General features: G+C 43.0%; 2 protein-coding genes across 4 annotated transcripts; one reads left to right on the forward strand and one right to left on the reverse strand.

The window, feature by feature from the left end:
* Window positions 1-2,076: 2,076 nt before the first annotated feature.
* On the reverse strand, window positions 2,077-4,991 carry LOC136422272 (tyrosine-protein kinase transmembrane receptor Ror-like). The gene has a single exon (XM_066409927.1). It carries the CDS (start codon window positions 3,258-3,260, stop codon window positions 2,388-2,390), a length of 873 nt encoding a protein of 290 aa, XP_066266024.1. The 5' UTR covers window positions 3,261-4,991; the 3' UTR covers window positions 2,077-2,387.
* A 4,045-nt stretch (window positions 4,992-9,036) lies between these two features.
* Window positions 9,037-13,964, forward strand: LOC136422066 (NXPE family member 3-like). Of its 3 annotated transcripts, none has more exons than XM_066409700.1 (4): window positions 9,037-10,082; window positions 11,388-12,124; window positions 12,475-12,575; window positions 13,010-13,964. In XM_066409700.1, the coding sequence occupies exons 2-4, from the start codon at window positions 11,415-11,417 to the stop codon at window positions 13,768-13,770; spliced, it is 1,572 nt and encodes a 523-aa protein (XP_066265797.1). In that variant the 5' UTR covers window positions 9,037-10,082; window positions 11,388-11,414; the 3' UTR covers window positions 13,771-13,964. The 3 variants fall into 3 exon arrangements, with proteins under 3 accessions (XP_066265797.1, XP_066265795.1, XP_066265796.1); XM_066409698.1 differs by lacking the exon at window positions 9,037-10,082 and adding an exon at window positions 10,683-11,260; XM_066409699.1 differs by lacking the exon at window positions 9,037-10,082 and adding an exon at window positions 10,683-11,260 and having other exon boundaries at window positions 12,514-12,575; window positions 13,010-13,961.
* The last annotated feature ends 277 nt before the right edge of the window (window positions 13,965-14,241 follow it).

Genomic DNA, 14,241 nt, shown 5'->3' on the forward strand with positions numbered 1-14,241 from the left:
CAAAGTTACGTCCGACCATCACTTTATTATTAGTTTGTACATTATGTTGCGTACATATTTCTTGTCACTTGACGTTGTACATACGAAGTGATAGATCATATCAGTTCTCGATTATCAAAGACGTTTAAAGATCACATTATGGTAACTGTATGGAATCATTCTAATAGAAAACTAGTTTATGTTATTACTAATATAGCAAAATTATTTCTGCCATATACCTAATCATACCTTTACACCACATACCATACATTCAATATTTCACGCACGGATTCATTCATTCTTTGATATATATATATATATAGATATAGATATAAATATGTATAGATATATAGCTCTATGGATAATATCATCTTGATATTTAGGTGATATGTATATGTATAAATTGATACTAGTGATAATACTGACTTAAGTAAGGTGAAAAACTATCTAATCACTAAGATGAAAAAAGATGATAATTTTCTACTATAGTTGCCATAGTTTCTTTAAACATAATTCCGTAATATATCAGCAACTGTTACATTCAAGAATTGGCTATTTTTTCCGTTTCCGATGGTATGCCAGTGCCACGGCCTGCTGTACAGGGAGCGGTCATGACAGGAGACGATACTCAAAAAGATATGCCTATAGCTTCAATAAACTAGAGTTCCACGAACACATTATCTTCGCCAAATAACCCAGGCTTATTATGGATAGTGATTGATATTCATTTAACGTAACATAACCTAATTACGTGCGGGAGCAGTTTACGTCCAGTTTGGGTCATGTCCACATGGCGAGGTGTATTATGCCGAAGCCTGTTCTCATGAGCAACAAAGAACGTCACAAGTATGATCCTTAGCCTTCTCTCTCTTTTATACAAAACAATGAAAAAGGTTTACGTCCAGCGACATAACAGAATAAACCCCTGAACCAGTAACAACAAGTTGCACGGAAGCGTCATGAATGACGTATTTCATATGAAATTCGAAACCGCACATTTCATAATGTTTTTCTAACTTACACGATAGCTAGTATCTTTTAAACGTAGCTGACGTTAAACCTTTCTTTGATATTCAGACTATCCGTGGTGATTCGAGGTTTGAAACTCTTGCCAATTTCAGGAAGGTTTGATACCACCTAGCGACCCCCGCTCAGATGATACATTTTTACACGGCATGACATAATGGCCATGCGTTTGTCACGTGAACGCCACGTGCTGCTGATGTCGGGGAAATTCAGAACACAAACATTGCATTCTTCCATCGCGTCAGGCAAGCGGATGGACAAACATAGTGACTTTACTGTCATTTGTCTGCAGACTACTTTCGACGGTTACTGTGCATTTTTTCTTGTCTATGTTCTTCAAGCACAGCGCTAGAAGGGAAAAGACCGACGTGGACGATAATGGGTTACCCTAGCACAGTTCTACATCATAAACCCCAGTATAAATACATGCTCGCACGGCATTAAACAGGCGGAGAAAAACTTACAGAACATGCATTTCTCTTATTAGAAGAGCTGATATTTCTGCCCATTGGTTTAACATTTTGGCTCTGTCCGCGCGGTTTTAAGATAAATAACGTTTTGAATAAATCGGACGTTAAATGGTAACGTTACGTTACATGCTTTAATAGCACCCCCTGAAAATTTGATCATACACCATGCCGTTTGGAAGTTATAAGGGGGGGGGGACTCTAGATAGGATTAAAATCATTTGGTGATACAGGACTAGTATACAATGTAAGTGGTCATGAAAAAATCTGAGTAAATTGATATCATATGGGCCCTTAAAGGTTTGAAATTGCAGTGTCGTAAGTTGAAAGTGATGACGAAATTGTACAGTCAATATATATGAATAGATTAAATCGTTATTCCATATCATAGACATTTTGGATGACATTGATAGTAACCTACAATGTAGCAGTGGTGCAGGTTTGGAGCAGTGTTTGTCGGGCTTTCTATTTTGTCCCCTTTTCGTTATGTCGCTAACGTGCTTTGGACAAAAATGCCTAAACTAAATATGTGAAAAAACAGCCGGACCCACACCTCTGCTTGGAGAGCAGTACTGTGCTCTATTTGTTAATTTGACCTACACACAAAAATTAAAAGGCTGCTGCAGTACTGTTGGATAACGCCAGTTGAACCATTTTCGAACTTGACTTTCCTTTGTACAACCACTACACACCTACCGAAAATCATGAAGATCCATCAAAGGTTTCTCAAGTTATACTCTTGACATACATATAGACCCACCCAACCGCTGTAGTAACCGAAAACATAATCTTCTCCGAGTTCTCGGCGAAGATAACAACGTTGCGCCCTGGAGCTTTCCGTGATTCAGTAAATTACACATAGTTGTAGATTGACTTAACCTGAATAGGAGACGCCATTGGTCTGGAAATCCTTAATCAAATGTTGTGATTTACCAGTTGCGCAGCATGTCTTTGTGGCCTCATCAGATCTATCTTCCGGAACAGTTCGTTAGGGGTCGGCCGCTTCAATGGGTCGACTATCCAGCAGGATCTGATGATTTTGTACACCGACATTGGACAGTTCTCCGGCTGTTGCAAACGAACCCCTTTTTTCAGCAGTTCCAACATTGTGCACACGTCAGGGTGCATCGGACCTCCGGCATAGCGCGGCTCCTCCCCAAAGCTGGCGATCTCCCACAGCAGCACGCCGTACGACCACACGTCACTCTCACACGTGTACACCCCGTCCCGTAACGACTCCACGGCCATCCACTTCAGCGGCAACAGTTCCTCCTCCCCGCCTTGGTTGGTGCGTTCGTACGCCGACGACATGTAAACGTCACGCGACAGCCCGAAATCCGCGATCTTGGCCACCTTCCTGTCGTTGATGACGACATTACGAGCAGCGATGTCTCTGTGGACGATTTTCAGACGTGCCAGCTGCGATAGCCCACTGGCAACATCAGCAGCAAATCCGAGCCTATCTAGCAGTTTGCTATTCCCCGTGGTCTTGTACTGTTCACGCAGACTCCACAGGTACCGCCGCAGTTCTTCATTACTCGCGTACTCAACCAGGATGTACTGAGGCTCGGACTTAGTCACAACCCCATAAAGCTTTACCACATTTGGGTGCCCCTCTTTGTCCTCGTGGATCCTGGTGAGAATGGTCATTTCCCGGCGAAAGTCGCAGACAGCCGACGCTGTCATGCGGTCAGGCCGAATACTTTTAGCGGCCACCAAAACCTCGTAGCCTTCGGGCACGCGCAGTCTTCCCCGCACCACATGGCCGAACTCTCCCTCACCGATCATGTGTTCGAAACGAATGTCCACTTTGTCTACCTCCCATGCTGAAAGGGGTTCTATGACTGAAGTCAATTCTAAGTCATCTGTGTGTCTGCGACTCCGTTTTACCAGGATACCAGTCACGATACAACAGTCACGATAGCAATGATCGGGATAACGGACGCCAGCGCCACAAAAATAATTTGATTCTTATCAGAAATGGAGAAGTTCTGACATAACTCCCCCGACTGCCCTTCAGCACAAATACAGCTGCCATTGACTGGATCACAAAGGGTGTTGCTTTCACAATTACATCTCATGCTGCAGTTCCACCCGAATACGCCAGGTGCGCAAGTGTGCTCGCACCTGTCTCCGTGACGGCCCGGAGGACACAAACAGCCCTCCCACCTGTCACACGTCCCTCCGTACTGACAGTCACACACTTGGCTGCAGAATTCTCCATAATAGTTGTGTTGGCATTCCGTAGCGTTCAATACGAAAGTTGCATTAAAACGTTGACCGTTTTCAGCTTGTACCCTACAATCAAATCTGCCGTTCGCTGATTCTTGGATCGGCTGAAATCTGACAGAACTGTTCCGTACCGCCCCTTCTTCGATGACTTGAGTGTCGTTATGTATTTTTCCTGCATGATAAACCCACGTCATATTTGCTACGTTGATATGTGGAGCCAGACAGGTCAAAGTCAGATTGGTACCGATGTACGTCGTGACTGAATCGCTAGGTGTCTCTACGATGACGACCTCAGGCCAGGGAATATCACATGCCCTCCCTCTCCAACCCGGACGGCACTCACAGGCACCGTTATAGCCATGGCAACGAGCGCCGTTCTCACAAACACAGGCCTTGTCACAGTACACGCCGTACCAGCCCTTAGGACAGCCTGTAATGTTGTACTGAAATGTCCACTCAAACAACACTATCCCCCCAAAAAGTGACGTTAGCGCCACATCGTATCCAGTATGATGATGTTGACCATATCTCATTCAATTCTACAGCAACAACATACCGGTCGGTTTCCTGCCTTTGAAACTGATCATTACGCACCCATTGAGGCAAGTCGTCATTGAGAGAAATGTCTAACGCAGTAATCTTCCCTTTATTCTTCCACTCGTGGTCGCGACAAGTGACTTCACCCATACCTTGTTGTTCCTTAAGCACTTGGGAGACAAATCCCCCATCTGAACCTAATTCCGTCATGCTAACGACGAATCTTAGTGAGCAATCACCTCTCAATATGAAGTTAGCCGCGTATTGCCTCGGCAAAAAGTACTGAATATAGTCGTCGTACGATGTAACTGTTTGGCCGTTAACTGAATGATAGAATCCATCACTACTCAATACGGTATAATTCCCGCCCGTCTCTCTCTTCGTAAGGACTGGCGTTTCACACCGTTTGTTATAGAATGGCGGATATCCCGACACGTCCAGAACTACGATGACGAGGGTTACGTGCAAATCGTTGTTGTTCCCGGTGTTCGTCAGTTTCACCGTCAGGTTGTACCACGGGTGTAACTTATAGTCCAGCGGAGCCGCCACGATCAACGCCAAGTCCTCATCACGAACCCCGAACCGCCCAGAAGCGTCTCCTGCGGTAATGTTTACTGACCAAAACGTCCCGTTGTCGATTTCTATAGAACTTACGCCACTGGCGGCAAGTAAATCTCGCACCCATACCAATGTGCTTCCGACTGAAACATCCTCAGATATTTCGATATTTTCATCCCAAACGAAAAGGTCCTCAGAAACCTGGCGGCCATCCAGCAGCTTGATCAGCAGAAGTACAGCACAGAACGTAGCACGAAGCGCCATCTTCCCTTCGTAGAGCAGTGGCCCTCTAATACCACGTTTCCTGTCGCTGTTGACTGGTCGATTCTTTTTTTTTGTTATCTCCTTCTACTTTGAGTAAACACTTTTCCCTTCTTTCTGTTTCTCTTTTGCCCGGCTGGTGTCACCTTTCAATTTGGTCTAGACCAAAACAACAAAGTTTACTTTCAATGTTATTTGGTTGAAAAGTCAATGTTAAAATAAATTCATGGTTACTTAGCATGCATGATTATGTTTTGTATAATTGTATTGCATAAATACACTACCATAATTGTATTGTATAAATACACTACCAAAATTTTATTTTTATTGTTTTTTCTTATTCACAGAAAAAAATTACTTAAAAGAAGAAACCTTTCTGTGTTTAAGAAAATATTTTGTCCATGAGAATATGTTTTCTTTGTTATTTTTTTTCACATTTTTTTTTCTTAAAGTAAGATTATTCAAGAAAGCGGAGAGAGAAATTCTTATATTTTCTTAAACCTAACAATGAAAATAATCTTCAAGTCAATAAAAACAAGACATTTAGAATGGAATTTCTAGAAATTCTTGAAGGTGAAAATCTTTTCGAGAAATAGTTCATTGACTTAACAGAATAAGTGTTCCTTGTTGTGAGAATTTCCATGGAAAGAATCAGATTAATCCTCCAGTTTTTCTTTCTTATTCATTCTTGAAATTCTTTATAAAAGAAAATTTGTCTACGCGTTAAGAAAAGCGAGAAAGACTAGAAAATCAAGAAAAACATTTTTGGTAATGCACTGTTACGTTCACGTATTCATTAAATGGATTAATGCCAGCTCAGTTTATAGATAATAGTAATTTTCTACAGGCAAAGCATTAGAGGTGGCATGTGGTCAGCGAACTCTATTTTGTATTTTTCACATGATTTGTTTTCAGTCTAGCCACACCTGCAATGACATGTCCTTGACAGCGTGGGGGCACAATGAAAGGTCACACACGGAAATGGTGTCTTTAGAAAATACATCGATAGGCTACCGTGTTGTTGTTACGCGAACTATCGGTACGTCGTAGTAGATTGAAACCTTACTTCATTCCAGTACGTCGTAGTTGGATCGATTTAAAACGTAAGTGGTATCAGGAAAAACAGAAGGCATAGTTGTACGTCGTAGTTCACTCTCGACTAGAATATACATAGACCTAGATGAAAACGGCCGTTGTAGTTTGCCCGACTACGACGTACGAAATGTACTTCGATGAAGAAAGGTCTGGTACTACGCCGTAGTTCGCCAGAATAAACACTACAAATGAACCGACTGTGATATCGTAATCTTGTCGCGTATTATCTCACCGATTACCCCCACTTAGGTACGCACGTGCATGTTCCGCCAAATCAAACTAATGCAAGAACAAGAGTTTAGTACATTTGAGCATAACGCGGTGTACTTGAAACACAGTAGTACTCACTGAGGGTCCTTGCTACTAATAGTAGGAAATTGGTCTGGTATTCATAAACAGGATCGACCGCCATCATTACATTCTTTCTAAAACTATCTACTCACTCAAATATACAACTTTCCAGCTAAACGAGAGTTTTTCTTATAAAATGGCAAACTGTATCTAAGTTGCCAAATCGGACGGTAAGACTCACTTTGATTTTCACTATCTCCACGGTTTTAGTCGGTCCTTCTTGTCGTCGGAGGACATTGCAGTCGATGTAGATGAGTCTGTGTAACAATAAAATCGATGAATCCATACGTCAGTAAAGGTAATATATTGCACAGAGCTGAAATTATTGTCGTGAGCACTGGATTAAATGCAAACTGCAGGATACCAGCGTATGAAGTTACACAGAACCCGCCGGACTCACAGGAAAGCTAAGTCAGCATGCTGTACAAGTCTGGCCGCGGTGTGACAGGGCTGGCGGTATGGCCGGTTCTTTATCCAAGCCCACCACTTCCTCTACCAAGAACTCATGAATATTCAAATGAACGTTTGCACTATGCAAAAAACAATATTCACCATTTTAAGAACTGGTGAGAAGTGAGACCGGACTACTGACATTTTCACAATGTAATATTGTAAAGGAGGCCTTGAAAATGCCTGGGCATTTCTACATATTTCTGAAATGTTGGTGATATCTGATTTCGTCTTATACGCAATTGGCCGCTAGCCAAGACAATTGTCAGTCATTCTGCAGTCAGTGGGCACCTGTTATGCCGCTATCGCGTTATTTACACACGCCGCAGGGAAAGGTAAATGGGCGTTAATGATATTTCATTGGGGCATCTAAAGATTAAAGTTTAGCGGTGTTTAGTCCCAACCACCAGCCAACCCATTCGAGACATCCACTCCACAGTCCATGGCAAAGTCGAAAACCAGCTGAATCGCCCCGTACACTAGCCGACATAGCTCTCTAACCATCACAAAAACATGGTAGAGGGAAGGTCTGGAGGCCATGTTAGGCTAGCTATGTGTAACCGGGGCTAACGCTAAGTGTAGATAAGCATTCTGTTAACTGTTCATTCGTGTTTCTATCACCATTGAAGACCGTGGTTTACTTTGTTAAATTGCTTTGTAACAAGTACAGGTTCGGCGCTGTACCCAAACCTCCGTACCGGTTCCTGTATCTGGACATATCGTTAAGTTTTAGTGACACATCTCTAGTCATTATCGTTCAGGAACTGCTTTGCTCACATTCATCCTGTCATTTGTCAACTGGAAAAAAAGTGCATTTCTTATTATAGCAGGCTAACTAGAGAGATACACGGACAAGTTTTTTTTACAGTAACAAACATTCGTTGTAAAGCAAAACCTACACCGACGCAATGTGCCATGTTTGCTTTCAAACGTAAGTAAGATTCTCAAGGAGTCCAGTTTTGGCTACCTATTGTTAAACCAAGACCGTAATATACCTTCAGTTCAGTGGAAAGTGAAACAAAGATTAAGATATATATTTCTCCAAAATTTTTATTCAGAACTGAACTCTCATGGTAAAAACGGAAATCAACAAACTAGGAACGTATAGAAAATTCAAACACACCTACGAAAGTGAAGAGTACCTAAATATTCAAAATTTTAGCCATCGCCGAGGCAAATTTCCGTTTCGTGAACGATCGTTGCCTTTGAGAACGGTCGTTGCCATTTCTCAGAACGGACGTTGCCATTTTGGACGGTCGTTGCCAAATCCGAGCGACCGATCTTGAATTCCGAACGCTCGTGGCTCGTTCGGGAACTTCTCGTAACTTCCCGGATTTTCTGAGAATTGTAGGTAATGACACTTGTGGCGACAGAAGAAGAGCCACGCGCGCCAGAACTTGCGGAAGCCCAGCCAGGACCTTCTAAATCCATCAAGAAGCCATCTTGTTGTTGTTGTCCTTTAATGTTTGTTATTTCGCCAGGGGTGGTCACTTGCTGCTGGGTTTCACTTTTAGATGTTTCCTCAAATTATGCACTAGAAAAGTAAATATTAAAACAAGAGATAACATGAATCTAGGGTACATATGTTGTCGATTATCAATCCTTGATTTGACCTTTAAATGTAGCATGTATGGCAATCAATGTTGTTCTGGCCCCTTGTGTCAAAATAAGTTTTCACCAAGTTTTACTACCTTGTCTATCCTTGGACAGTAGGACAAGGACAGGGATGAGGTGTGACTTTGATTCACCCCTCAATTCACACAGGAACAATTTTCATACCTGCCCAGGTCCTCATCTCTCACCCAAATATTCCCCCGGGGTGCTTTTTGTTCGATTTACTTTGTAATAGCAAGGAGGTTATTTTAACCTCCTTGGTAATAGATCATAGATAGCTGATGGGAGCGGCCAAGATACTGGATATAACAGCAGTCCCGGCCGCCCACCAGGGTTTTTAGTCTCCCCGAGGTCGAAGCCCGAGTGGATACTAGAAACCCCAAGGTGGTGGGACTGCTGTTATATCCAGTAATCGAGGCCAATACCATCAACTATCTATAGCTAACTTACCCTATTGCATACTTCCCCGAAGCTTCCCTAGTTCATTAGCCCTACCAAATGTTACTTTATTTTGTCCTGAAAGTCCAGAAATCGTTCTTTTTGCTTGACATGCTGACAAACGAGTAACAGCTGTAAGGCTAGCACAGACAAGGCAAGTAAAACATATGGGGACAGTCCCAAATCCTCTGGGCAACAAGAGTTCGGAGACCTCATATCTCCATGAACTATTCTGTTTATACAAATGACTTATACATAAACGTAATATATGCTTGGTCACGAACACCTTGAACTAACTCACACATGTTGCAATATGGACAGTCCTTTCATTTACCACTTGGATTAATTATGGCAATTTTGCACTAATTATGCAAATCAGGAATTTCTTTGCATAATTGGTATCTGTTGGTGCTCCACTTGCCATTAACTACATATGTTACATGTATTTGAGTCTTATAATGGGAAAATACTGCAAATATAGATGTTACTTATTATTTATGCAAATTAAGTCATAATTAGCATAATTTCCCTTCATAAGGTACATCCCTGTTTGGGTACCTGCATACTTAATATCATGGAAATCCGTCGTTCATTTTTTCAGTTATTCTCCTTCGAATATTTTCACAATAACGCCCCTGCAGAGAGCAAGCTGCTAGGGGGCTACCAAAATGCCCATGCTAGTGACTATATACTCATTTGTATGTGGCTACCAAAATGCCCATGCTAGAGACTATAACTGGCTACCAAAATGCCCATGTTAGAGACTACTTATTTGTATGTGGCTTACAAAATGTCCACGCTAGAGACTGACTTATTTGTTTACGGCAAACAAAATGCCCATGAATATGTCAGAGACTCCATTTTTATTTTAGGTAGCTAGCAAAATGTCCATGCCAGAGACGACTTTGTCAGTCTTGTATCAGCTCTGCCACTCCCATCGTATGTCTAGGCGGCCTGACGTCACACAGCAGTCCGTCTGATTCGAAGTGGTTGAACCACTTTTAGTTCATTCGCGGGGCAACGACTCCGAACTTATCATTGTGCCGTTTGTTAGATCGGTGTTCATTTCCACAGGTAGGAACATTTCTGTACAACATACATCTTAGAGGAGTCATAACATTGATGTCATTAGATATTTCTGGGTAGAATAACAAAATACCATTTTGTTTAAACAAAATCGTCAACGTCAGCAAGAGAATCTATATCCATTACGCATGCCATTTTTGTAACTTAGCTTGAATAGTTTTGGTGAGGGGGAGGGGGGTCGCGATTATCCCAATATTTGTAAACTCACTGTGGCAATGGCACTTTAGGTATCAGTCATAGGGTTAGATAGGCTCAAGATGGTTTAGATATCAGTTATGATATTTTCAACGCTCAAAGTAGACTCTATGCCGTGTACGTGTACTGATTTGTATTTTGTTGAATGTGACGAAACGTACATGGATTCGAAAATTGTAGTATATGTCGATGTGATCAAAAGTCAGTTTTGCCTGATAACCTTAATTCGGGCTCAGTATGTCGTCTTTCTAAGAACAATTTGTAGATATATGCCATTTTCTATGTTCCACTCGCCTCACGGAGTAAACTTGAATTGTGACTCCATTACACACAGAGCAGGATTTTGGCGTTGTTTCATTTGTGCCTTGGACATGGCATCACCTTAATTAATTTTTTCTTCGGTCAAAATTCCAACAAAGTAAATTAATTACAGACAGGTTTGGGTGATCTCACATATGATTTTTTTACATTCCGTTACGCTCAAAAGTTGCCAAAATCATGTCCCCAAATTAAGTAAAGTATTTGAGGGGAAATATACGTGCGTGGTAGACGTGAACAGTCTTCCACATACGTATATTTCCCCTCAAATTCACTACTTTGGGGACTAAACCGTACATTCGGTGCATTTCTTTTGTTTACCTCGGTGCAATATGGCATTTAGCATTTATCATGTGGATTACAGTGCGTTTGCAAACATTAAAAGAGGACGAAAAACGTGATATGTGAGTAGAAAAACCCATTAGAATGAGGCACCGCACATATAAAGGTCTGCTTTTTCGAAAGAAAAAAAAACAACAAGCAACTAAGGATCTTTAAGGGTTGAAGTTGCTGTAGTAACTTTTTCTGTCCCAATAGGAACATGGCGAATGACTTGAGAAAAATGGATTGAGTGCAGAGTCTGCAGACCAAAGCGCAGGCTTGGTTCGGTACTGGTAATGAGTGCTACGATCTTGCTACTGTACAGCGCTAAGGTACACCATAAACATAATATGTCTAGAGAAAAAATTGGTCGACGGAACAAAATATATTCACAGATTTTCTGACAGCCTCTTGCCATTCCGGTGAACAATGGCTGACGTCTTTCTTTTCTTTCTTTAGGAGAGACCCTGTGGCAGCCAACAAGTCATGAAAACGCAATGGTTTACGGCAGGATCTTCTACTGATGCGCCTTCATTTCGAAATCGGTGGAATCATTCACATTCAGCTGTAACTGAGAAAGCGGTGTTAAAAACGACCAAGCCGTTTTCTCTTAACGTTTATGAGCAACAGCTAACATTTTCCTTGGCCTCTGAGTCTAAAATACTGTTTTCTGTAGGAGACATGTTACATGTTGTTATTTCTGCTAAAGATGAACGACATAACACAGTGACGAACATTGGCGATTTCTTTCGAGCGTCCATTCTTACCAGGGAGGAAAGGAAAACAGGAAACCAGGAAAGAGGTTCTGGTGCGGTCGGTATCATAACGGACCACCAGAACGGTACTTACACAGCAACGTTCCGACTGCTGTGGGAGGGGGAGGTTACCATCAGAATCCAACTGGTCCACCCAAAACAGGCTATCGATGTCATCGAAAGAACTATCCGCAAATATCCCATTGACCTAGTCATGTTCCGAAAACGGTATATACTGGGTAAAGACACGATCGACACCAAATGTAACGTTGACCCGGCCATCTTCAAGAACACTAGTGCAGTTTGTAACTACTCCGACCCACATGCAGGCGCCAGGTGGTATTGTGAAAAAGTAGTCAACATTTCTTGTAATACTTCAGGTTACCATGGCACGCTTATGCCATACAAGAACGTGAACGGTGGAAAAGGGTTGTTTAGCAGGTATGTTAATGGACAATATTGATATCTCAGCACGATATACATCCAACACACTTTAATATCGGGAGGGTAGGAGTAGGGTTGGCCCGGTGTGCTAAAAACACAAGCCGTAGAGAAAATCACATTGTACTACCAGCAGAATATAGGACTGCTTCTACTACCTACCTACTTAACATAAATGGGAATTATGGCATCCTAGAAAATGTGTGTGAATCGAAAAGTTCGTTTCTTAAACATTCATCACTACATGCGCCACATATGTGCTGGTTATGAAGTTTTAGCAACTGATGATGTAAACCCTTTGTTATTATGCAAACAGATGATGTAAAGCTTTTATGTTAATTTGAACACAGGCGTTTTCTTGACGTTTTGTGGTTTGAACTCTGTTATAGTGGCAACAATGCACTGAAGATGCCCATCTTCGGATCTCCATCTCAAATTAATGTTAAAAAAGGTATGTCACATTCCTTCCATTCATCATTGTTATGAAGCTTACCAGATAGTTCTTGAAGTCATTGCATCATAAAAACATTCTACTCCTGATGTTGGAGCGAAAGCTATCCGTCAATCACGTCGCCGTCTATGGTCAATGGTCAATGCAATTGGCTGATAGATTTCCCTCCAACAACAGAAGGCGGGAATCTGATTGGCTGATGGTTAATGCGAGAATGACGGATCGCAGGCCGGTACGCCAGGGCCGTTGCTTAATATTTTCAAGCGACAGGCTTGGCAGGAGAGGATGGTTGCTCTATGTTGGACAATCGGGATTTCGCTTTGAAGAACCGTAATGTTCATGCTGTGCGTAAATTCACCGTTGTATATAAAAGGGGACACATCTTCATAGAGATGGGTACTGCATACCGTTGCGTTCCTTCCTTCCAAACACAGGGCGTGATATTCTGGCCAATCGCGGACGTTGTGTCCGGGGACTGGTCACTCCACAGATATCCGGGTTCTACCGGAACGGCGTGTGGAACTCTCTCGTCTGTAAGAACAGACATTTCTCCAGCCAGGCCGGCTGGCAGCAATGTCTGAAGGGGAAAACTTTGTACTTCATGGGCGACTCTACCATACGGCAGTGGTGGGAACATTTGGTCAGGATATTGAAGATGACTGAGACACATATTCCCGAGGCAGTACACATTACTGGCCCACTGCTCGCCCATGATCCTGTTAATAATATAACAGTGAACTGTCGGAGCCATGGACCGCCTCTTCGTTGTTTCTGGACGCGTACGTTTCACCTTAAATTCGGTGCTAACGCCATTGATGAAATTGATGGAGGACCGAACGATGTAGTGGGCATCACATTATGGGCACATTTTACCTCGTACCCCTTGGAGGTGTACAAGCAAAGGATGGAAGCCGTCCGTGCTGCAGTAGAACGTTTACTACGCAGGAGTCCTGAAACTCTTGTGGTCATCAAGTCAGCAAACACGAGCATGGGCAATGAGCTGATCTCCGGGGATTGGCTGGCGCACAAGCTGGACTTGATGATGAGAGAGATGTTCCGTGGAATGGACGTTGTTCTCGTAGACGCCTGGGAAATGACAAATGCACAACACTGGCACAAGGACGACATCCACCCTGCCGAGGACATCATCGTACATGAACTAGAGTTTCTTTGTTCTTTTATTTGTCCATTGTGAACCTGGGAATCACCGTTTATAAACTGTTCAACAGAACGCTATTCGTGCAGCACTAAAAACAACATTCCTGCTTTTAAGTCTAAGTACTGTACCAGCAGGCCCGTCAGCCGACCAACCAACAAGTCAACCAACGAACCCAACCAGCCAGCCAGCCAGCCAGCCAGCCAGCCAGCCAGCCAGCCAGCCAGCCAGCCAGCCAGCCAGCCAGCCAGCCAGCCGGTCAGCCAGCCAGCCAGCCAACCAACCAACCAACAAGTCAGCCAACGAACCCAACCAATCAGCCAACCAACCAACCAACCAGCTTGCCAACCAACCAGCCAGACAGCCAGCCAGCCAGCCAGCCAGCCAGCCAGCCAGCCAGCCAGCCAGCCAGCCAGCCAGCCAGCCAGCCAGCCAGCCAGCCAGCCAGCCAACAAACCAACCAACCAACCAACCAACCAACCAACCAACCAACCAACCAACCAACCAACC

This window comes from Branchiostoma lanceolatum, chromosome 16 (assembly GCF_035083965.1).
Source record: "Branchiostoma lanceolatum isolate klBraLanc5 chromosome 16, klBraLanc5.hap2, whole genome shotgun sequence".
In the NCBI taxonomy this organism is placed as follows: Eukaryota; Metazoa; Chordata; class Leptocardii; order Amphioxiformes; family Branchiostomatidae; genus Branchiostoma; species Branchiostoma lanceolatum.